The following is a 26,310-nucleotide window of genomic DNA, read 5'->3' on the forward strand; positions in this document are numbered from 1 at the left end:
TCTTTGAGGTCCTTTCCAACCCAAACCATTCTATGATTCTATGAAGAATTGGGTCTCTTAATCTTCCTGAATACTGCTTACTATAAAAAAATTATTGTAATAAAAAAGTCATGAAATACAGTCAGATAATTTTTACACTAATTTATTCTATTAAAGTATTTTGTAACTTTCTTTGTTTACAAGAAACATTATAAAGAGAAAAGTTAGGGGGTAAATTCAAGCTATTTCATGACTGTCCATACCTTCCCATTTTTTACTTGCAGCTGACAGAATATTTAGCTTCTTAGCACAATGTTAATCTGGGTTACAACACCAGAGCCAGTTGTATCAACACCTGACCAGCATCAGCCTTCCTAACACTAAGGTCTTCCCTTTGCAGCTCTGTCTGTTTTTCACTTGCAGTTCTGCAACCCTTCTGAGATGCTGTGGCAGTGTTTTCCAGAGCACTCCTGGCAGTGTTTCTTCCTTGCAGTTCTTATAATGCTGATATTCTCCTCATGGCCTTGCATGTGCAAACCCCAGTTGTGTTGCCATGGTGGGGTGTCATGGGAAGAAACTTCCAGCCTTAAACTGACCCCTCCCCCCTGTCTCCTTTGTTTCTTGTTTTGTAAACCAACCACAGTGTGCAGCAAAGTAAATAATTCTCATGCAAATATTTAATAAATATTATCCAGTATTATGCATGTTCACAATTTGAACTCAATATGCAACAGCTCATGTTAATTAACATACCCCAATAACATACAGGAAGCTTGAATGGGTCCCAAATAAAAGGTTATAACACTAGGAAAAATAAAAGACAAAATGTAATCCTCCTCATAATTTTCCTCATCGTCACATACTACACTGGAGAGAACACTTTTTCTGGCCACCAGGGAGAGTTTTCTAATTTCCTTTCCCTCTCCACATTGTCATTTTTATTTCTCATCCAGGAAGCTTTTTTTGCTAGAGTTGATGTGTATCACTCTCTATGGACAAAACTACCCCTTTATGTGACATGCTACCTGTCATCTGATTCTTCATCTCTTCCTCCCCCCAGTAAAATTAATCGAACTAATTTGCAGTAATTCAAGCTGCACTTTAAAGTTCTCCCTATCTACTCCTGACACCTCAGTGCTCTCTGGCATCTGCTCCCAACAGTCAGTGCTCACCAGAAACAACTTTTTGCATTATTCTACCATTCTCTATGTAAGCTACTCAAAAACAATGCCACTGGAAGGGTCCACACCTCCCCTGGATAATTCTTGTGGATCCACAGACCTGAAAACCTAGAAAACCATCTTTTTTACCTTTTTTATATGGGCAAAATGCAACTTGTATATCACATATTCTTTAGTCAATCTGCATCAGCCTGGATAATGCTATACTATCATTATTACACTATCACATACCATTAATCTCAACAAAACCAATAGCAATAATAATTTCATCTTCTTTGTTCCAAAAGTGCTTATGTGATTAAAAGGTAGAACTCGGAGTGTAATTTGCCATTAACACTACATCAACAGAGAAATTTACTGCTTTTTAAATTATTAAATGTTTGCAATTTGTAAACATGATAATTGATAAACAGACAAGTGGTTGATGTGTTCAAACCTGAGAATTTGCATGAAATGGCGCTTAAATTGCTGTAAATCTATTATGAACAAAAGTTGGCTTGAAGTCAACAATCTATCATAATGCACATATAAATTGTCAGCATAGTTTAAAAGAACTTTATTTTCTTGATATTTGTTACTTACTGTTGATGGTACAAAGTTAACATTACCATGGGGTTATACTGTAAGACGATTAGTTTGATTCAGATAAACTGACTCTGTTTCTAATCAAATATGTCAAACAATATAGATTCAGCTGCAAAATCATTATTCAATTTATTCTGACTGAATTTCATTTATGAAGGGTGTTTTTCTAAGTCAAATAATGCATGAGCCAGGAACTCACCTAACTTGTGTCTTATCTGTAAAAACACCCATGTAGTTTGTATAATCATTTAAGCTGGGTAAGATAGCATTAACAGCCCAGCTGATACTTGTTTCGGAACAAATGTCAGTCCCACTTAATAACAGAACATAGTTTTACATGTCTCAGTTTATAAAGAATATGACCTGACACAAAATTTAGGTACTTTTGAAGCTTTCAGTACCTCCCAAGCATTCTTTTCTGTGTAGAAACCACTTTGTAGGAAACCATCTTCATCTCTCACTGTCAACATCTAAATGACAGCCAGTAAGCCTTGATAAACCCCTGTAGCCATTGTAAAGAAATGCCTCAAACACTCCTTAGGCTTTCATCATAAAACTTTTGCTGCAATGGCAGTCAGTGCTTTTTCCTCACTCTTTTTTCTCATTGGTTTAAGCTTTTCCTGAATCACAACCATTTATAATACTTTCAGCACCCTTTTTTAGACACATTCTTCCCAAGCCGAGATAATTTTCACTGCATTTTGTCCAGGTTGAGTTCCCAGCCTGAATCCTTGGTACAATAACAGGCAGCCTTTCTATACCTCAGGCCTTGAGCAGTGCAGGGCCTGAGAGCTACCAGTCACCACATGATCTCTACTGACTGCCCAGTATTTTGAATTTCCTTGCCTTGTTATCCCTCTTGGCAAGATAAATCAGAGCTAGATTCATGGACTGTGGAAGGAAAATATAACAATCAATGTGGAAAAAGAGCAGCACTATAAACAGATTAAATGAAAGCTAATATTGATATAATGACAAGAAAATGATTTAGAGTTCCTAGGTTTCAAAAATGTATTTCTCTCATAGGATTCTGTACTTTGAACATATGTGATAAACTTTGTGATAAATAAACCAGTATTAAACTCTTCCATCGTAGGGGGAAGTAAACAAGACACTAATTAGATGTTTAAAAAGTGGTCTACAGTGTAACTGTGAGCTCCATTTCAAATGCAGGCAGATTATAGATTGTTCTTGTGCAAAGACTTCAAAAGAAAAGTTTGTACCCTGAATACTAAACCACCTTGGTTCAGAGACAAAAACCTCAGAAAACTAATGGACAAGTTAACAGGGAGGTTTCCTAGCAACCAACTCAAGATAAAGAACTCACTTTCATAAGAGGAACGGGTGTCATTCTCTTCACTTGAAGAACTCTATGTAGAAGTTGCTGTAATGCAGAACAATGCACAATCTCTTAGGATTCCTGAAATGGAAAGAAAAAAATCCATATCCAAACTCCCCTCTGAGGGGATGTGGAATGGCTTTAGAAGTACCAATTCCCCAACAGGAAGTAATCTGCAAGTTGGCTTTTTTTCCCTCTGAAAATCCCCAACATTAGGGCAATGGGTACAAAAGACAAATCCAACAAGGTGCTTCTCATTGAGGAAAGTCTCCATATTACATGTTTTTGGAGCTTTTATGAGTTTGGTTAAGTACCACTACAGAAGTAAATGCTCTGTATAGGTGGCACCAATTCTTGTGAAAAATTCCTTTGAGCATACCTCACAGGTAAAATTAAATCGATGTATTGCAGGCACAACTGGAGAAGAGAGAACAATAGATTGACAGAGCACTCAGCCCAAAACCTGATTAATGGGGTACTTTGGAGCATATGAATTATACAACAATTTCTTGTCCTAGAGAGACCTATTAGTCATGACATAGCATTGATAACTGTATTTTTATTTTTTAACTGCTTAATGAAGACCAGTGTGCTTGGTGTTACAGTAGGTCAACAGCTGATGCTGGCTTTTGAAGCTACATTTAGCTTTCCTTAAAAACATTAATTGTCTGCTAAACATTTTTTTTTATTTATTGGGTTTTTTTTTAAAGCCCTAACTTTGGTAAAGTACAAGATACCTTCCACACGGTAGAATCTTATACTGAGCAAATTTAAATAATTTTGATATTTGGTTAAATGGGTAATTATGATATTCAGAATAAGGAGTAGCAATTTATCTAATAAAACAGTAATTTTAAATTGTGCACTTATTTCAAAATATGCCCTATAACAGGAGGGCATGAAATTAATAGAATAAAAAGCAATAAAAACATGCACTTAATAAAGCAGAAATTTAGATATAGACAAAGAAATTGAAACCCCAATAAATTCAGCTCTCAATAATATTGGTATCACATGGTTGCTGATACACCAGGCTGTTCTAACTTAATGCTAGTCCAGATGACAAATCTTTCTGCACTGTTTAAATCCATGTCACACACCTAAGGTTAGAGTATGTCTCTGCTTTTGCTGAAGCATTATGTTTTTTTGCACTTGGAGAAGACTAAAAGCAAAAGACAAGGTTTCTGATCTCAGGTACTTTTCTTAATGGAGTCTCTGCTGCATTCACACATAGAAGTTTTTTAAACTGGTTTGTAATCACTCACATTGCATCAGCTGCAATGATCTGGTGTGGACATTTTCTTAAGATTTGTAAGGCCAGCACATCAGTTTAACCCCTGGGCCCTGTTGTGGTCTTGAAGGATAAACTGATCTTCAAAATAATCCATCTTCCAAGACTTAGAAAGGTCTGTAAAATTCAAAAAGACCACTTTATAAATACCCCTGAAGAGCAAATAATATCTATTTTTAGAGGTCCTAGTAAAATATAGCCCCTACTTATCTAAATGTAACTAAAATGTCTCATTCTTTCCCATGACAGGGAATCAAATAACTGAGCGTATATCCATCTGTGTTAAACACAATGAGTTTAATTTATTTTCACTCAGGCATCCTAAGCAATGATGGCTGCATATCTTGTTATGCTGTAATAAATGTGTTTCATGGGGATCTATTGTACTGCACTGCTGTGCACTTATAGTGATGGTTCTTTAAATTGCTCTTTGTCTGCTCAGTTACACAGGTATGCAGATGAAATACATATATTTTTTCCTGATAAGAATGTTAGGATTCACAGTCATGAACCCTGTGGAAGTTAGAGTGACAGCCACATTTTTTAACAGCTCCTGAGCAATGAAACCAGACAGTTGCTACATTTCCTCTCCCTAAATAACAAAACACACATTAAATGTAAATTACCCTCAAGAGAGGACAACTGTGGTTAGAAGAATCTAGTTCTTCTAACAGTTAAGGCTTTTTATAAGAAACAGTAATTATCTTAAGCAACCGATGTTTCAATGGCTAGTAAATACTGCTCCTGTGCTAGATGGATTAAGAAATTTGTACCCTGAAGTTGACTCCTGGTAGGAGTTTGTGCTGTTCCACATTTAGAGCTGCAGAATAAATGATCTCTAAGGTCCTTTCCAACATAAGCCATTCTATGGTCCTTAAATCTACAGTGTTATTAAGCTATATATATGCCCACATTCACTTTGGTCTCAGCGGCAATACTAATGTTCCACCTCTCTTGCATGTGAATATCCTTCAGTAAAGATTTTGCTTTGGTCTTGCATGGAATATTATAGCAAGTTCAATTCCAAAAATGCATATGAAGAGAAGATTGGCTCTAGAAAGTGTGCCAAGATGTGCCAAAAAGGCATTATTCTGCATAGAAAGAAATAAGCTGTAGAAGACTGGATCGTAAAAACAATCCTTGTTTTTCATCTTGACTTTAATGACCTTAGCATAATAGATTAAAGTATGCAAATGGTGATTGTATGGTACAAAATTGGACACTTTACTAATACAGGAAATGATGAAAACACATGGGAGCAGACAAGAAATTAAATATGTGAAAGCACAAGGCCATGCACATATCTATGATTATAAAGTGGGAATTTATAACGTGCAAATGGTTGACAAGGATGAAGATCTGAGTGAAACTACCTAATCACAGAATAAGTATGTGCCAAAACATATCCAGCACAGCTATAGAAAAATCTACATGGAAACCCCTAACAAGACTTTATTTTGAATGTGCTGTACCAGTCTACTCTTTGAAGATCAAAATCACTCAGATTAGAAACACTGCACAAGGAACATTTCATTCAATGGAACAGTCAGTCTACTCTTGGGTAGCAAAGTAAATAAAATGCCTATACTCAGTACTTCCTAAAGTAAAACACTGAGGACGTGCTTACAAAAACTTATGTTATAATATGCAGTAATTTCTAATGTTATGTTGTTATGTATGTAGTGATTAATTATTGATATACACAAATTAATACAGGTTACATAATATATGAGAAATACAACAGGGTACAACAAATAGATAATATGTTATATACTACACTGTATTATATTTTACATTATATCACATTGTATTTTATTATTGTATGAAATTATATTATTGCATAAAATGTACCATATATGATATATTTTTTCACATATTTTGATATATAATATTATATAAACTCCAGACAATATACAAGTGAATAGTGGAGTCCTATATTAGTGGTTTATATAGTACATTATATTATATATAAAATATTAAATTATATTTTCTTGTGAAATTATTAAAATCATACATTAATTGTTACATATTTTATGTGTAATAATATATATATTACACTAAATACATTAAATAATTATATAAAAATCTTAATAATATGTAACTTATAATGAAATGCTACAGAAATTCTGCATTAATATCTTAAAAACTTAACATGTTAAGTTCATATACCATACAAGGTAGCAATGATAAGGAAATTGCAGGAAAATATCTTTTCTCTCCTCAGTTTTTTCCATTTGGCTACTAAGAGAATAAAAAGTTTTCAAATGATAGAAAATATTTATGGTAATTTTCTAAAATTGTTGATGTCTATATTAAATCAAAAAGTTGCAGGTATTTTTAGAACACTGAATTGAGAAAGTAAACTGCATCTGCTACACCATTTGGTCAGTGTGACTTCTGTTCACATTTACCTGTTCTTTCCCTCGGTAGTGACTAAATTAAACTAAAAAAACCTATGGACTCGGGGTCACTAAATCATATGCAGCAGCATTTATTCACATCAGTAAATTGGGATAGAACAATGATTTTGAACATGCAAAAATTATTGTCACTTGAATTTGTAAAACACAGAGATTCTTATATGGCCTTATGGCCTTCAAAGGCCATATATGCTCCAAAAAACTGTTCTGCTTCCTAGTTTCCAAGAGGGAAAAAAAAAAATAAAAAAAAAATTACCCGGGTCTCTGTACACTCATGCAGGGATTGCATGTTTCAGATTTCAACAGGAAAAATGAGAATCCTTGCATATTTCCTCAATCGTCTTTAATATTAATTTCATCTATATTAATAAAAATCTATCAATGTTATCCTTCAAGTTATCTTAATTTCATTACGCTAGTGAGATATACTCCAAATGTCACTGCATTGTAGGGAAAAGAAACAGGAAGAAAGAGCCCACCATTTCTAAGCGGACATTTTTAATACCAAGGTTTGCATACAAAATATTTTTTTCATCTCCTTAATGAATTTCTTTGTGCTAGTTTGGAATAATTTTCTTTGAGCATGCAAATATGCACAGTGTGCTTTAAGCGAAGTCAAAGTTATTAAAAACCTGAAATCCTCTCCTTTAATCCCCATTGATAATTGTATAAATGCAGTGTTCTGGTAATCTACAAAAGATGATATTAGGGCACGTAAATTTTGTAAGTTGAAAGCCAAGTTTCTCACACTGTGCAAAAACTTTCATGAACTACCTTGAACACAGATTTACTGAATTTTAAACTGGCACTTCATCCCTTTTCCAGCAAGCATCCTCTGCAGATTTAATGATCAGAAACATCCTCCTGATGCACGCCGGGAGGTACGGCTGCAGGGTTCAGACCGCAGCAGACAGCGCGTCAGATGAGACAGAGCTGCTTGTTAGGGGTGAGTACTCTTGCTGTGCCAATGGAAAACACAAGCACCAGAAACTCTTGTACCAGGGAGTTTAAACACATGGGCTCCAGGGACATCTGAGCCATGCATTACTCTTCAGATTTTATACTGCTGAAACAATTTGTGATTAACCATATACCAACCTGAAGTCATGGCAATGATAAAAAAGACAGTGGGTTTTAATGGACTGGTCTTAACAGAGGTAATTATACAAAAGGTATGCCAGGCTAATTAAGAAGTAGACAATTAGCATTCACAAGCCTATGTCAGGTAAGTATGATGAGTTCTGTGCTTTTTTTATGTGACACTTAACATTTCATCTTATGATGAAGCTATTCTCTCAGATTTAATGTTTACGGAATATTCATTCACTTCTCAAGAGGAGGGACCACGCAGCATTTTGTAAAATAATAGACATGAACAATGAACCAAAGCTCCCTAATATGGCAGGGATCTGATTTTTTTCACACATGGAATTTCCACCACCAAATTTTGACTGCATATTTAGACCTAGCCCTGTAATTTTTTTTTAAACCAGTTTTTTTTAAAAAAATAAACAGGTAAAAGGCTTGTTTTACTTGTCATTTAACATTCGTGACAATGCACAAGGCCACAGAGTCATTGTCCTGCAAGATCCCAGATCATATCTAGGGCACCAACTAGCTTACAACAAAGCAGGCTATTAGCACCATATGTGCATTCCATTAAGCAGCATGTTTCTGCATCCTGCACTGCTTTATATATGTGTGGTGCCTGATGGGACTTGAGAACTTCCAGTCTACTTACTGGCATTACAACTGTTGGGCCTTACACTGTCAAGACAGATGGATCCCTGCTAGGTAGCACAGCTGGGTAGTCATATCATAGATTGCATATTTTTTTAAAGAATAAATCAAGGTAGATATTTTATTAACATTTGAATTTGAAAAAATTCCAGATAAAAGCAATCAAAACTATTTAGAGACTATAAACTTTAAAAAATACATTTTCTACCACATTCCACCTCATCTTTAGATTTGATATGCTCATATATATCACTTTAAGGACAAATAAATGCTTTAAATGATAAAGAATATTTCTGGCTTACTGCAGGGCTCTTCACATTTTGATGGAAGTAACTGTTAAATATTTCCATAAAGACACTTTGAGGACCATGAGATTTCTATGAGCTATGGCACTATTGAGATGGTGGTATTCAATTGCCTCCACACAGACATGTAACCCCATTTTAGCTGCCTTATGAAATCTGATTCATCCTTCTGGGTTATGCAAGACCTTATGTGTTACCTTTACCTCTCTCAGACAGGATGTGGAGGCTCTGTGGATAGGCAAAGCAATCTCAACTTTAATGTCATTGAACTTCTCAGTGACAAAAATCTCTTAGCGCTATTATCTAGGACACTCCAGAATGGTTATACAATTCTTTTTTTCCTAAGTATTCTTGTTATAAAAATGAGTTAATTGTGTTTGATATACAGAATAAATGCTCTGAGGAAGAGGTTTAAGATTTCAAAAAAAAGGGCACTGTAAGCAGTATCAGAATGCATGTCTGTGGGTGTCTCATGACCATGCCACCTTGCTGATGAAAACTATGATTGCTTTATAATGGAATTTGAATTGAAATATAGTTTGCTTATAGCTGTCTTTTTCTTGTTTCTGTGAATGGATAATTATAGGATACAGTAAGAGACATTTGCATCACTTTCCCAAAATATATTATATGACTGCTTTTGTCCTGATGAAAATTCAGTCTTCATGAAATTATAGATATGGTTGATTTGCTGAAATGGTTGATTTCCTTACGACATCTGTAAAACTTAAGCAAATGTGGGCAATAACACTCTACACTGTCATGATTGCTTTCACCAAAAAATATAGGATGGTTTTGCTTTGTATTGAAGAAATGTTTAAAGCACATTCAGGGCAAAGTTGCTAATGTTTACTCTTTATAGTCCCCAGCACTTCAAAAATCAAAAATACTTGGGAGAATCTAATCTCTCTCTCCTCATTCTGTTACAGGCATGTCATTTTCATTTCAGTATCTAATTCTTTTTTCTCCCCCATCTCAGTTTCTAGAGTGCACTCAGTGCTTTGCAATTTGACACTGTCTGATGATCCCAAATTGCAGAACCTTTCAAGCTTCTTTAAGTTTAGCTTTTGGACACACCTGGCATTGCTTAGAAGAAGAGACCAGAAGCAAAAGATGTTTCAATAAATACTTCAGTTAAGTCTGAAGAATTCCACCTGACAGAGAAAGTCATCATCGATGAAGAAAACCCATTGCCACTATGCAGTAAAGTCTGGCATTCAAAACTATATTATTCTTTCTTTCCAGCATATTGCTAGGCAAAATAGTTTCATTTCATGCATATGACAAAAAATCATTGTATTTTAAATGTTACAGCCCACGGTCAAACTGAGATGGCAGAAGCTTTGTTGCGAACTCTTAGAAGTACCAACATATGCAAAGTTCCAGCACATCCTTTTTCTGACCTTATTCTCTCCTTTTGCCTCTGCAGAAAATGCCAGTCTTGAATGCTGATGACATCATACCAGTATACAACAGCATTTCAATCCTTAGTTATGCTGTCGGGTTCTAAAAAAACCATTCTGCTTGCACCATTTCTAAAGGAATAAATTTGGTATACAGAATAAATTAAATTAAAATTATTTCATTCTCCTTCCTTTAGCTATTCATAAATATCAGAATTATTGCTATTAGTGAACTGACTAAATTTACACTGAATAATGTATTCAACTAGTGCATTATTTAAACCAAAGGACAGTTTTCAGGAACTTCATTAAAAGTGTGTTGGAAGGCAACTATAGCTTGCTGCATTCTCTTCAGATGAAGGAAAGAAACAAACTCTTTGCAGAGTCCTGTTGCTCATAACTAAAATGATCTTAAATAGGCAGACATTCACCACTGCATTTTCAAGCACTTGCCACATCTCACTATCACTTATTGTGATATGGAGAATGCATGAAGTATCTTTAAAACACATTTACATTTTTTGAAGTCATTCTTGCTAGTTGCTCTGCTAAAGGATCCCTTGAATATATGCCAGTGACACAGAGAATTCTGTCAGTGTTTTCGACCTTCTATGCTCTGCATATACACAGAAGTTAAAATCCAAAAATGCCAACAGTGAAAAACATCAGAAGAATAGAGAGTGAAAAGCACCAATTAAATCTTAACTCTTTTGAGTCTGATTACTAACAAGAAGGTAATTTACCATGAAAGAAGTTATTTTAATTTCTTACATATGTATTTCTTTGTGTGTGTAAACAACAAAAGAGTTTAAGACAGTAGCAAGTTTCCATTGTGAAACTTTCTACATTGGGTTACAGATTATTTTTTTTAAAAAAAAAAAACAAAACATTTTCAAACCATTTTCAAATTCACTATTTTACAGTTCTTGATTTTAGGTAAATTGCAGTGGAATACATGTCTAACAGTTTTTCCTAATTATGGTTATCTGGTGAATCTCTTTCAGGAACACTTCATAACTATATATGAAAAGATCTTGTAGATCATGTTTGAACTAAACCAAGATTCAAGTCTGTCAGCACCCACTAATCAAAACCTTAATACTTTTATAAGTGCTTTGAAAATAGGATTAAATTTTGTATATTAAAGTCAGAAACAACTTTTTATTTGCCCCTACTAATTACCCTGCTCCTTAAATGCTGCTTTTCCAGCCCAAGTTATCTTTTTTTCCATTTCTGTTTCATTTTTCAAATGCTACCAATAAAGCAGATTGCATTAGGAAGAGACATTCTCCTGGCAGTTGGACCTATCAGGCAGTACATTTGTTTTCCAGCCTAAGTGTCTTGCATTTTAGTCTTTACATAAGTTGTGAATGAGAAGCATTTCAGTAGCCTCATGGTAGTCGACAGCAATCTCTAGAGGTTTGCTGTCCTGACATACCTGACATCATCTGTTTCTATTCAGGTAGGCTGCTACTTCAGCTGCAAAAGTATTTTCTCTAAAAAATATGGTTCCACAAAATTCTCTGCAATTTGTCATCAAGACTTGTTCTTACTACTAGATAACTAAAAAAAATATCATGATCATTCATTCAACTGAGATCCATCATCCCCTTTCGATAGGGGGATCATCCACAACTTGGCTGTGGAACTCATCAGAGGGGTCCTGTACTTTCTGAATTGGGGACGGTGAGAGAAAGGATTCAGCTTAAAGGCCAGGACTGATATAAGGCAGAAAACACAATGCCAGCCACTTATATCTGTCTCAGTAACTGCAATGATTACCTGTGAGGTAGTATATTTCCTTTTAACTGTCTCAGACCCAGCCTCAAAATCACACTTGCCTCTCCTCAAGAGCATCCTATACCTGCAGGCAGTGGATTAGATGGGATCAAGGTGTGTTCAATATTTTTACTGAGGTAGAGTAGCTAGGAGCATAGAAGTTAGGAGACAAACAAATGAATCCTCACTGCATAGGACACAATTTTAGGTATCTCCAGCCACCCAAATATTTGCTTTCATTGAGCTGACTACTGCTGCAAAAATGAGCATAGTTCTCCAGGGAACCTTTGTCAACAGCTTAAGCCAATAGACTGAAGTGTGCACTGAGAAAGGAGAAATGGCAAATAACAGGCATGTTCCCTTGGCACCAGATTTGCCCTCCAGAGGGGCAGTGAGGAAGGCAGTGGCAAAGCCTTAAATGCTGCAGCAATATTTTCTGTAAGACAGTCATCAGAGTCCACAGCAGAAGACTGGGTACAGCAAATACAGCTCAAGGACACACAGAAACCAGCATTTCACATAGTGTGGTAACTGTTCTGGCAGCAGGCCTACACAAATATGCTGCTTCAGAGGAATCCCATAACAGGGATTATGTGTCAAATAAATAGTTTTAGTAGAATGAATGAATACAACAAAAATCACAGATGTGGACGTACATTCTTGACACCCAAGTCATTGCCTGACTGCACTTCATTTATGCCTGCTGTTGTTTGCTCACCCAGGGAAAATTTGTGCAGAATGGCTGTTCAGCATGCAAACAAGAATGTTTACAGGAGAATACAGATATTCATTACACAGTCAAAAACTGTTGACACAAGGTCATCAGCCATTTAAAAAGCAAAAGTGATTTATGATTTTCATGAATGTCAATCCCGTTTCGACACCAATGCAAGAATAGCTTTTCCATGTCACATGCTTTGTCTTGCTACCATGCTTTATTTATGTACCCAGATCTTCATCTTTCAGTGAATATTAAGAAGCAGAACAGCAGAATGTTTCAGCCTGGCTGATTTTCCATCTATCATTGGTACTCCAGTAGTTGAGCTGTCTCTATCTTGAGTTTTCACAAAGAAGTGATTACCAAAGCAGAAGGCTTTAATGCAGGATAAATATGCATGTCATGTTCTGACACTAATGATATGATCACAAGCATGGTTACCAAACACACAAGTACCAGTCAGGAGACTTGCATCTCACAGATGTCTCAGGTGCTCTTGTAGCTAACAATCTGTCAGGTTTCCTAAAGACAATGCATGTTTTGTAATTTAGTATGGTTTTTAAAGCCTATCTTCCAGAAAGGTGTTATTGCATTCTTATTTTCCTATTATGCTGTAAAAATTTGAAGCAATCTGTGGTTTCATATTTTTATTACAAAGATAACTTCATGACCCTATTCTTCCACCATCTGTCACTGTAGAGACATTTACAACACCATCTACTTCTGTCATAAAACAGGTTGACACTGTGAAGGGGCTAACCTCTGCTACTTTCCATTGGTCCAATCAACTAGATTAGAAAAATGTGAAGTGAAAAATGAAGTGAAAAATGTTTTTCATTTGTGTTTGTTTAATTCATCACTAGGAAATCTGTTGCTTATAGACAGGGAGGTTTTGAAGAAAACCAACAGAAATCAAAGATGAAAACAAAAGACTACTTCTAACATTCTCTTTTGGCAAAAAGTGTCCCTTTTCTCTTGAAACACATTTCTAATGAACTCATTTGAACTGTTGCTTTACCATAGGCTGCAATGAGGGAAAACTTGAGTAAAAATCTCTCACTAAGCACAGTTATTGTGTATTCTTTGCTCTTTCTTCTGCAAGTTTGGAGGGCTGGCTTAGAAAAGCATCTGTGCAGTTCAACAAAGAAAAATATTGAAAGATGAAAATGGCACACAGGGGTCTCACATCCTTTCACAAATATCAGCACAAGGATACTTACAGTCTGTTAAGAGCAGAGATCCCAGTGGAGCAGCCATTTCCAGAACACCAGGATGTTTCTTCTAGATTAGAGGATCACTGCAAAATGTACTGTGATACAGTTATCTTATGTGGATGCAGACAGCTCTTCAAACATCTTAAATTCAGTGAGTGATTTTTTTCTATATAAACCTCTATATTGTTAGTCGTGATAGTGACAACAAAAACACCAGCTCAGGTTATCCCTTCCTTGCATCACATTTCTTTTTCAGTTCATCATGGCTAAGAGGAATACAAAGTTGTGAAGTTAAAAGTTTGCTTTTTTTACATCTCTGAAAAAATTCTGTGCCTAATCAACAGTACCAGGCCTCTGGTACATTAATATTTATTTAACAAAGGAAAGCATTTATCACAATAAGTCACTTGGTCATTAATTTTAAGTAGTCAAATAAATTCCAATACCTAGGTCCTATTAGTAAATTACTCCTGCAAAGCTGGTTTACAATACACTGTACTTGAGAGTAAGTAGCACTGATTGCAAAGTACTCAGATAGATGCAGGATGCTGCATTACACGTTGATTTACAATGGTCTACAGATGAGTCAGTCCATCTCCAGATTTCCAAACTTTATTTTGTACTGCACCACCTACTTGTTCTAGATAGAGTGCAGTGTGCTTTCTGGTTTTGCAAAGGTACAAGTCCCAAAAAGGCTTATTCAGTGTCTGACTTTCTGCAGTGTAAACAGCATAAACTGGAACCTGTACCAAAGACTGACACTACAAGGTAACTAAGTCTGGGAGAGCATAACAAAGAAAAAGACCATTAGCTCTTTGCAAGGGAGATAAAGTAATGCAGTAGCCAAGCAAGTTTGCTTTTTTTTTTTTTTTTTTTTTTAATTTGAGCTGCTAAAAAAGGGCCATCTTCTGTAACAAAAATAGGTCAAATAAATAAATGCAAATTAAGTTATTTCTGCATGTTTCTTATATTAATCAATGATACCATAAAAGATTGTAGCAAATTTTAAATATTTATATTAAAATATTTTATATATTACATATATATTTTTAAAAGATTTCACGAAAAACTCAAAACATAAATAATTTATTGCTCCTAAGTATTAATATATCTAAGTTTGTTTCCACTAGCATTTCATTGGTCAATAATTAAAGATTTTTGGTAGATTTAGATGCCAGATATTTTCTCAGTATTTTAGTAATAATTTGTTCACTGATGTTGGCTTTTATTTTCTTTTTCGGTCTTGCTGCTTAAAATCTGCTTTCTATTTTTATGGATGCCAATAGACATCATGCTGTTCTAGATGGAAAAGAATAATATCTTGTCTTCTTAATTCTCTGTGTCAATGTTGTGCACCCTTGGAAACTTCTCAGCGTACACAAAACTAATTAAAATCCTTTGAACTATACAAATATTAGTACAATATTTATGGCAGAATGATTCCTGAAAAATAAGCTGAAAATCAGCTTTCTTCTACAATGTATAACATATTTTAAGACTGTGCACTGAAAGCTTACAAAAGGCATGGTGAATGTCTGCTGTAAGTAAAATGAGCTTCGAGATCAAATACCTAGTTGGAAGCTGCAAAATCTTAGAATGGAGCACAGACCAGTCCCATGCTGAAAAGAGATGAAAGTCTTTGCAACTACAAACTGTAGTTTAAGAGTAAATATTTTGTGGTAACTAAAAATAAATATATATATTAAAAGAAAAGATGTTAAAGCTATTCATCTTGTAGACTGCCAAACTACCACTCTAAGCAAAAAATACACTCTCATGATTTCTTTCTGGGGAAGTAATGTTTCCTCTGAACTCCACTGACCTGGAGCAAATATAACACAGAAATTGTGGGTTAGGTTGACCACACTGCTCCTTTCAGTTGTGATATTGCCAATAAAACTTAAAGACAAGCACTTGGGTTTAAAGGCCATCAGACACAACATTATTAAATGGAACGTAAACAAGGTCAGCAGATTGTTGCTGGTCCTTGAAATTACATTTGAGCTACAGCAAAGGCCAGGAAGATGCCCTGAGCACAGACCCCATTAATTGGACTCACCGAATATGTCCATAATAGTAAACTGCTCCCTGAGGCCAATGAGTACAGTACAGTCCCATCAACACAGGTCCCCTCCCCTCTCAAAACAGTGTTGGCATGACACACTGCCTGTTGGGATCTGCCCCAGCCCATGGCAACTCATTAATTGTGCCAAGGAATTGGCTGGGAAAGCCCTAAGTGCACAGGGCTGGAATTACGGTAGGCATGGCTGATAACATAATAGCTCATAGGATCAGTGCTAGAGTTCAGATCTGCACTTTGGCCATTTTCAGTATATCAGCATAGCTGAAATATTCATAATATTGGAAGATAGTGTAATGATGTAGATGGTGCATCACTGCCTTGACAGATTCCAGACTGAAACATTTCCAGCAATCTGGTCTTGTAACAGGAACTTTGTTACAATTTCAGCAATGGTATAATAAAGAGATTAATATCTTTAAAAAGTTGGGGGCTTTTAAGAGTTTAAAAAAAACCCCTTTATTCTGCCTAAGAAATCTTTTTATAAACACCAACTTAACTCATAACTATAAGTTCAGTCAAAAAAACGGGCCCAGAAACAAGAACAAAAAATCAGTGACTGAAAGAGACCCATCCAGTCTGGGAATGGTGATGCCCACACTGGTTGCAGAGGCTGAAGGAGGCAGTATGGACCAAAACTGAGACAGCTGGCAAGTAATGCCCTACAGTGCTAAAGGCAGTCAGTAGGACATAGCAACGAAAAAAACATGCCCAAAATTCAGTGTCTTGTGCTATTTGGGATCTGCTAACTATGTCATTCACAGGTTACTGGTACATTGCTTCCTAAGCTGAAATTTCAGTTTATGTTCCCTGTACTGTCCATACATTTTGTGTCATGTTACAGGTCCAGCTTGGAGACTCCAGGCTGCAGTCTGGCATCTACACTCACAACACAGTAGTTCTCAAGATGTTTTTGCCCAAATCTTCTGTTTTTAGGTTTGTACAAAGAAGATAAATCATAGGATAAAAGAGCACAAAATGGCACCTGTGCCACCAAAGGCCTTCTCAAACAGGACACCAGGGATTTCTCCTGATCTTCATCCCTCGAATGAGTCAAGACTACTCAGGCTGAAACATTGGTGTCTTCTCATTCTTACTTTGAAATCCTGAGTTTAACTTCCCTGTCCTGCTGCTGGCTGGAGAATAGCTTCACCATCTGCCCAGAGCCCTTATGTAGCTGTCTTACAGAAGCCACTTGGATACATCACAGACAGAGGGGATGGGGTTATAGATATATCCACTAAAACCATGGTGTCTATTATATTTATAATAAATCAAACTTTCTGTCCATCTTTTTGTTCCTCGTATGCCATAGGCAGGCACAGGAAAAGGTATTTATGCTACAAGAAAGGGTCAACTTCCTGTTTTCTTGAGCAACTTTTCCATCATTCTTTAGTAATTGCCTCTTTCTTTTCCTATTTTTCTTGACTCCTTATCATCTTAATTACCAGCCAGTATTCTTTGTCACTCAGAAAGCAAAACCTGTTTTCATGAACTTCCATGTATCAGGCTTCTTAGTTGTTTGGTAAAAGTAAGAATTACCCTAGTCAGGCTTCAGTGGAGTAAATCAGTGCATGTCCTGGGATTCACAGGAAAGGCTGCTGGCTCGCTGAGTGACTGTGGCTATTACTGGTAATAGTCTTTCAAGAACTCTCACATTAACATTGTACCATGGCAAGTAATCTAAAAGACTTCTCTGGGTGATCATTCCAACAATAAAAAGACACATAAAACAAGTTTGCCAAAATGTAGTGATGCATGTCCTGAAATTAAGTATCAATCTATGGAACTGCCCTGGAAGAAGATGACTGACTGATATCCTTGACCCTGGGTTTTCAGGGCTCCTAGAGCTGTGTAAGAGCTTATCACAGCCCCAAATGTCTTCTTTATGAAGGCCGACTGAACTATAGTGCATTTATGACCAGTCATTTTCTTTGTAGTTTCCAGAGAAGCATTTGAGCAGAGTGTGCATTTTTTCCTCAATTGGCTATTCTCTACTAAAAAATTGTTTTAGAAAACCTGAACAATAACACAGCCCTTGGGAAAAAAGCTTCTCTGCATTAGCCATTCAGCTGACACCATGAATGATTACATCCAAGCATAAAATTTAATGAGATTTCTCAAAAAATGAGTGACATCTGCATAGCACTCAGGTCCTGGCTAACTGTCATACATTTGTCATCACTGAAGCTTTTGTCCTTTATTAATCTGCTTTCAAAAGTGCCTGCTGTTGGAAATGGAAATGCTTTTTAGCAGTCAACCTGCAGACTGTGTAGTAGCACACATCTCAGAAAGCATAATGACACATTGTCATGACTTTGAATACATTTAAAAGGTTTAAAAAACATGTGTGAACTCCAACAACATAAAATATTGAGAATTTAGCAGGAGATTTCTGCATAAATAAATTTTACATATTTTTGTGTAAGCAAGATGCTTGTTCTTTTGCCTATAATACAAGGGCTAGAAACTCTTTACAGACGTTCAGCATGCATGGGAGAAATATTATTGTAGAGGAAAAGTACTGAAACATTTTCCTTTAATTTCATTTATGCTTGGGACAACAATATAATCCTGGGCCTAGGGCTGCAACCCAGTAAAAGCATATGATTGTATCAAGATCCCAGCTTTCCTTTAAACTTTCCCTCATGGCTACAAATAAAAAATTCACTAGTATTATCCTACATCAAGAGATAGCCTGAAACAATAAGTAATGGAGATTGAAGATCAACCTATTTTATTAAATTAGCCCCAGGACTTGCTATTCTGAGACAAAAGCCTGACCTGGTGCTTCCCACCAAAAAACAGCAAACGCTCGGCAGCAACGCAGAAGTGGAGAGGACATATCTTTCTGCCATGTTTTTTCCCAAGAAAAAAAGCAAACTTTTCAGCTGTGAATCCATGTGGGACTCCAGAAGGCCAAGAGTCACGGGGTGGCCAAGGGTTGGCACCATCTTATCCCAGCCCTGTTTGTGACTCAATGAAAACCACTGACAGAAGCCACGTCAAGCCTGCTGAGCAAGAAGAGGAAGAAGAGAGACTCCCAGAACTGAAGCTGCTCATCACCACATAAGTGGAAAAATGTGTTCTTTCCATAGCCTAGAGCTGTACCCTGGGCTCCTGTGCAGCAGATTTCAGTGCATTGTGGAGACGATTTTGTTCTATCGTATATCCATGAATTGAAGAAACTGAGTCTCCTGAATTCCAAACATTCGTTTGTCTTTTTTGTCGCTATTATTTCTAAATGCAATACATTTCCAACATTTTCATGTCAATCATTTGCTTGTAGATTATTGCCAGGCAAACAGAGGCAAGTCAGTAGTGTAATTTGCTTTCTCATTCAAAGGATTCAATGTCTCTTTGGCCAAAGAGCCAAACTTTTAAGAAACTCTGATCTTACTGTTGTCATCATTCACTTCAGCATGCTTTTATTGAAGGTATATTGGATGAAATATAAATCTGTTCGCAGTTGCAAATTGAAAAAAAAACAAAAAAACCAAAATCCCAGCAATACTGCAGTTAATGGCTTTTTTTTAGCTTTTGGTTGTCAGATAAATATGTTACTACTCACGTACTCACGGACTGAGGATTACAGCCAGCAAAAGATTTGGTTACATGAAATAGCACTAAAAAAAATCACAATGCAGAGCTCAGTGATGCAGAAATCCTGGCTACAACTTCCAGTTCAATGGAGGGACCAGACCCAAGTGTTTGCCTCTCTGTTTCACAGGTGCTGAGCTCTGACTGTTCAGCAAAGTGGGGCTGTGCTGCTTGCCATTGCTCAGGAGAATGCAGGCATCCAAAGGACCTGCTCCACTACATCTCATGATACAAGCAAACAGCATTGGGTTCTTGCAAAAGTGTAGGAGAAATTGCTTTCTATTAAGAAAATTGTTTCTATCATCACAGTTTCTGCAGTTTCCTTTTGGGAAAAGCATCCAGTTGTGTATTTCTGGTTTCACAGGCCTCCATCTCTGTAAGAGCAGAAGCAAAACTTCAGCCTTCAACAAAAGCAGGATGGAAATGAAACAGAAGGGTCTTGGATGCCAAGAAAATGCAGATTTTTCATAATTAATTAAAGCTATTGATATTATCGGTATTTGATAGAAGTACTAAATACTGTCCCTCAGGACTTATAATAAGCTTTCAAGTACAAGAAACCACATCAAAGATTTTTATTCTACATTTACCCATGACAGAGATGCATATTTTCCCCAAAACATTTGGTTACAGCTGTGAAAAGTAACCTGAACCAGGAGAACTTTGCCTCCAGTAAAGTTTAGGAAGTGAAAATGGACAATGTTCTCAAACACCAGCAATATCAATATCAGGACTAATTAGAGAAGGAAATTGGCAGTGGGAGTGTGAAGAAATTTTTTCTCTTTGCAAATTCATGTTTGACACATTTCTCTTTGCAAATTCATGTTTGCCTCCAGAGACTTCACTTATTGGATCAGTCACATGGTCTAAACAAGTGGTGATTAGCAGATTCTCATATGGTGCAGCTAAATGGAATAAATAATCCATCACTGCTCAAGTGAGCTGTTTTGGGTTTTTTGTTTGATTTTAATGGAACCATAGTAATTATCAGCCCCCAATTATTTGAGTTTGGGGGTTTTTTTGTAGCTTTCCATCAGAGAATTTATTGACTTCAAGCAGGACAGTAATCCAGGCGGTTTCCCTCAATGAGTGAATCTGAGAAAAAGGATGAATGTTGTGTTCTTAATTCAGTTATCAGTAATAGGATTGTTCTTCAACAAGCACACCCACCTGTGCTTCATTTTGATCACTGCTTGTCCTTCCTGCTGACAAGTCTCACACAAAGAGCAGATGTGATTGCAACTGTTCAGTCTAGCCTGGATGCTTCTTAAAACTTCTCTTTTCTTCCTTTCATTTTAGGTTCAGAACAGTATTAACAAAGGATTTTTTTTTTTTAACTGTTTCTAGTTCTAGTTCTTCTGCTGTTACTCTGACAAGTTAATAGATACTCACCCATGCAGCATTCAAAGACTAGAAAAAAATCCCAGTTTATCAGAAGAAATCATGGACATGAGGTACCTCTGTGAAGTACTAGTGTGCATTTTAACCATTGTATTTCATGGATATTGAACTCCACCAGCTCCTTACAGAACACGTCTCCTATATTATTGCTGCTCATCTCCGATGATGGTGTGGTCTTTTTGATTATTCCACTTTATTTCTAGGTCCTCCTGGTCCCCCAGGGGTTGTAATAGTGGAGGAAATTACAGACACCACAGCAACACTCTCCTGGAGTCCTGGGGCAGATAATCACAGCCCTATCTCCCTCTACAACCTGCAAGCCCGCAGTCCATTTTCTCTTGGCTGGCAGACCGTAAAAACAGGTGAGAAAAACTTTGAAACAGCACAAGCAGACTATTCAGAACTCCTACTCATAACAGTAATAACCACAGGAAGCTGCAAGAACAGATACCCTTAAGAGAACAATGATAAATTAAAAGCACTGATTTTTATTTTTTATTTTTTAATTTTTTTTGTCTTTTTTCATTCCTTTCATGTTACTTAGCAACAGCTCTGAAAGGACAACACAGAGACACCTGCCATGATGCATCTGTGAATAATCAGAAAGCTCTCCCCTATATCCTTCAATCTGTGTCTTTTCAGGAGTACCACGGTGCCAAAAACCTCTCTGCGATTTCTGACATATTAGATCCCTGATGTCTGTCATTTCTAATGGCCATAAAGTATCACAAATTCCACTTGCCACTAAGACATTGCATATGAGCTTCAGATTTCTGAGTGACCTACACATTTTTCTATTGTCTGCAGTTCCAGACATGATAAGTGGTGACATGGAGTCTGCTATGGCTGTTGAACTGAACCCTTGGGTGGAATATGAGTTCAGGGTCGTAGCAACCAACAAAATTGGGACTGGAGACCCAAGTATCCCATCCCGAGTGATCAGAACCAATGAAGCAGGTAAGAAATGGATAAAAAGATTAATTCTCCATGACTAACAGAAAAAACAACTTTAATATAATAATAGAACTATTAATTTCTCCCTGGTGTTCTGTGTGTTCAGTCGTCAGTGTTCCAGGGTGATACCCTCTGTCATGGGGAACCAGTTTGATTTAATGACAGGAATATTGTTTAATCTACAGGAATTTCATATCAACCCATTCTCTGCTGTCTTACTCTTCCTGTGCTGTCTTAATTTCATACTTAAGCTATTGCTGCCTGCCCTCTGACTCAGCAGAGTATGCTGCTCTTCCATTGCAGGCTGCTTCTCAGCCTTCACACAGCTGCTCCCAAGCAGCCTTTTTGCTTTATTCTTCACCTAACTCCTTGAAGGTGCATAGAATGTTTTCAGCAGGATAGGGAAGCCATAGGAAGCTGCTTAATTTGTGCTCTGTGGTTTTTTGTCTGTTTTTTTGGTTGTTTTTTTTTTCCGTTCACACTCTACCATCAACTCTTAGTGCATTTAAGGAAATTGCATTATATTTCTGACATTGAATGAAGGGAGATAAAGATGGACTGGAAATCTGAGAAAAAAAAATCTTAGGCAGCTGGAGAGACAGGTTTCAAGAGGCAGAAAGAGATAGAGTTACAGTTTGAACACACCTCAGAAGAGAACTGCATTTCAGAAAGCTTCCAGGTTATTCTTCATGAGGTCTAGACAGTTTTTGTGGTTTTTTAATGTTTCTTCAGCTGAATAGTTTGCAAGTAGTATATTAATCATACAGAATAGACGAGAATCAAATTAAAAGATTCCAGTTGAATATATATAACTCATTTTGTAGTTGTAAACATTCTAGACAAGCAGAGCAGTTGTGTTGCTCTCTGTCATCTCATTAAGAGAGATTCTAAGAATTACAATGGCAATGTTAAAATGCATCCACCTCTTTCATTCAGAAATAAGTTTTTTTGTGATGTGATAATCTGTGATTCAGCTCCATAGTTCACTGCTACATGCATATACCACCCATAAACGCTCACAGCAGAACTTTTCTGCTCATTTTCTTATACAGAAGCACAGAATCAGCTGTTTAATTGGGGCTGGAGGGGATCTCAGAAGGTCTCTAGCCCAGCCTCCTGCTCAAAGCTGGGTAAATTGCCTTCAGAGCAGGTTGATCAAGGCTTTGTTCAGTTGAGTCTTCTACACCCCCAAGGAGGGAGAGTATGTACCCTCTCTGGGCAACCACAGTCTCATTGTGTTTTATCTTTAAATATATCCAGCCAGAACTCCCCCTGTTTTAGCTCATGGTCACTGTTTCTTGCACTCATACCTGCACCACTACAAGGAGTCTGGCTCTGTCTCCTCAATTATCTCCCTGTAGGCACCAGGGAGGTGTTGTTAGATCTCCTAAAGCCATCTTTGCTCCAGGCTTCACAAACCCAGCTCTCTGAGCCTCTCCTCACAAGGCAATTGCTCCAGACCTACAATCCCAGTGACCTTCCCTGAACTTACAGTAATTGATCAATGTGCTTCTCACTGTGTCATCCAGAATTAGATACACAATTTCAGATGAAGTCAAACAAGCCCATCTTCAGGTATAAGACTTTTTTTTCTTTAAATAACTGTGAAGTTTCAAGCTGATACAAAATTTCACTATGCTATCACAGAACTGCACTGAAGTTAGATCCCCATTCATGCACATGGAAGGATGCTACCAAAGTTACAGATGCACAACTTCTGTGTTAGAAGGGAGTGTTTTGTAGTATGACATAGAAAACCAGTAAGGTGCCAGTAAAACAATAGCCTTCAGAGAAATTGAACCTGAATTTATTTGGTTTGCCTACTCAACACAGCATGGTACATCCAAAGTCTATTGTCATTGCCTCAATTTCAAAAGACCTTTCCTTAAGAAATGGTTTCCCTTTCAGTTGTGGATGACTTTGGTTTTTATTGCTTTTTTTAAATGAAAATATAGGTGCAGTGTCATTTATTTTTATTCTTTGGAGGGAGTGAGAAGAAAGGAGTTACAATAAGATATAGTTTCTCAATTTGTTAGAAAATGCAAAGAGTTGTCGAGTCAGAACAATAACTCAGTGGACTTGAATTTAAACTAAAGTCAAGTAGCAAAAACCTATTACATATATAATTCTTTGCACAATAAGATGCTGCTTTTAATTTTTGTGGTACTCTTGAAATGTTACAGGCTTCATGATGTGACACTCAGGTGTCCACTTTTTTCTGTTCTCCAGGTATTCCAGTGTGTTTAACTCTATCCTATGACACAGCTCTTTCAGTGACTGAATTATCACCCTTGGTAGAGTGTTCAGATGCCAACATCAAAGAGACAGGAGAGATAGTAATAGCATTAATTTGGTTTCATGTATGGTTTTTCAAATCAGGCCATTAATCTTGATCTTTGTGCATTACCCAGTGATCTAATATTTTTCAGAATGTATTGCTAATTTTTCATCTGAAACCTTAAAGAAAAAGTCTCTACTTGGGCTCCAGTTCTAATGTCACAGATCTCAGTTCTTAGAAGTCATATATGAGAAAGGACATTATATTTCAGAAAGACCACGGCATCTGTACTCATCACTGAGGTAGTGTAACCTGCTATTTGCTGTGATGTAGATGTTCCCATAAAAAAAAACCAAGCAGGCTGCCCCTGCACTGGGTGAAACTCCAGAAATATCAGTCTCCCAGCAGACAGGAGGGCTGTGGCTCATACTCAGATGGGAGCTGAGATTCGCAGGGCTGAACGATAGCTCTGTAAACTACCAATAGAAGCAGTAAATGTGTGATTCTGCTTCCATTATTTCATACTTAAGTGGAGATTGGCATCTGTAAGTTACAAGCTGATTTTACTGGAGACTAAAATCTTTTTTTCACTCCCCACACCTCACTTATTTTATCGCTTCTTCCCCAAGATAGTAACAACATTTTATATTAGTCTGTTATCTAAAAACACTGTGGAAGCAGCACTTGGGATGGTGTAAGAAAATCAACAGAATAATAAACAGGTTTCCACTTGCTTTAATTTTCTAATTAAACCCTAATCGTGTTACTTACTTCATATTTAGTTAACCTGATTGCTTTTCATAGATGCTTTCATCAGAATGGATAATACTGCAATTTTCTGGCACATCTAACTTATAGGCAGCTGCTGCATTTCTGTCAATTCTAGCCTTGATACATATTTTACAGGTCCACAAGGTGAAAAGAGCCAATGATGTGAATTGAAACATGTCTGGCATTCCACTAAGGCAGTCAGGTATTCGAAGCCTAGGGGCAAAGCATCAATTACATTAGCTATTCATGGGGAAACATGGGGAGAGAGAAATTGAGTAGAATCAAAGTTTAACCTGCTACTCATGCATGCAAACTTAATTTTTTGAGGTAACAAGGTAATGCACTCTATTAGTAGCAGACTGTACAAGGATTTATTTTACGTAAGTCTTTTTTTTCCATTAAATTGTCGTTATTCTCAGCTAGAATTTCTTCATAGCATAACTAGATAAGCCTCTGTCTCAGGAAAAAAAAGAAAAACAGGGTACCTGTTTTAAAATGTCTTTGTTCTGGTTGGGGTTTCTTTGCTGAGGGTCATGTTTAATTTTTTTATGACCTGTATAAAAGAAGTTTCAGCTTTTCCTACTATCATAACTATTTGTGCTCTAGAAAAAATGAATACCCTGCTGTATCTGTATCTGACATTTGAGGCTTATTATCCAGAGTACTAAAACCTTTGTAGAAAATGTGGTTTTCTATAGGAAAAAACAAAAGGAAAAGAGAATATATGTCATACATCAACTGCATGTGTATATTTAGAAAAAAATAGGCTACTAACACATAATATTGCAGACTCAAACTGCTATGCAATATACATTGAGAAAGAATATGAATGTGTGTGCTGCTAAAGGACATAACAGGAGAGCCAAATAATTGGTTCTCTGGCATATACACCACAGCATTTGATATTTCAGTCTTATATGTGATGATTTGGAGGCTATTCAGACCAAGTCCCACAGCTCCACATGACACATTAACAGTGAAGAACTGAATTCTACCTCCTGCTAGATTACAAATGTTAAAAATACAGAAGAAATTAGAACAACATAAATGCAGGTCCTTAGATCAGTTGGGGCAGCCTTATTTTCCTGTTCTTGAATACAGTGCATCATCTGTTTCTGAAATGCTGGCACATGATGAGATGTGAAATGTTTTCCTGGGAGGGCAAGAATTTGAGGGCTGGCCTTTCACACAATGGAAGGGTTTTCAGTTAACATCCTTCTGTTTCCCAAATGTGGACTGCAGGAAATGTATACATACACACACACACTCACA

General features: G+C 36.7%; 1 protein-coding gene across 2 annotated transcripts in view; it reads left to right on the forward strand.

Annotated features, from left to right (window-relative positions):
• The window catches only part of CNTN5 (contactin 5), a 590,995-nt gene that overhangs the window by 537,376 nt on the left and 27,309 nt on the right, over positions 1-26,310 (forward strand). For both annotated transcript variants that reach the window (XM_071734290.1, XM_071734300.1), the window contains exons 16-18: positions 7,621-7,741; positions 21,239-21,397; positions 21,843-21,992. In XM_071734290.1, coding sequence (XP_071590391.1) covers positions 7,621-7,741; positions 21,239-21,397; positions 21,843-21,992 — 430 coding nt within the window. The remainder of the gene's footprint in view (positions 1-7,620; positions 7,742-21,238; positions 21,398-21,842; positions 21,993-26,310) is intronic.

Source organism: Heliangelus exortis, chromosome 1 (assembly GCF_036169615.1).
Source record: "Heliangelus exortis chromosome 1, bHelExo1.hap1, whole genome shotgun sequence".
NCBI classification, from domain to species: domain Eukaryota; kingdom Metazoa; phylum Chordata; class Aves; order Apodiformes; family Trochilidae; genus Heliangelus; species Heliangelus exortis.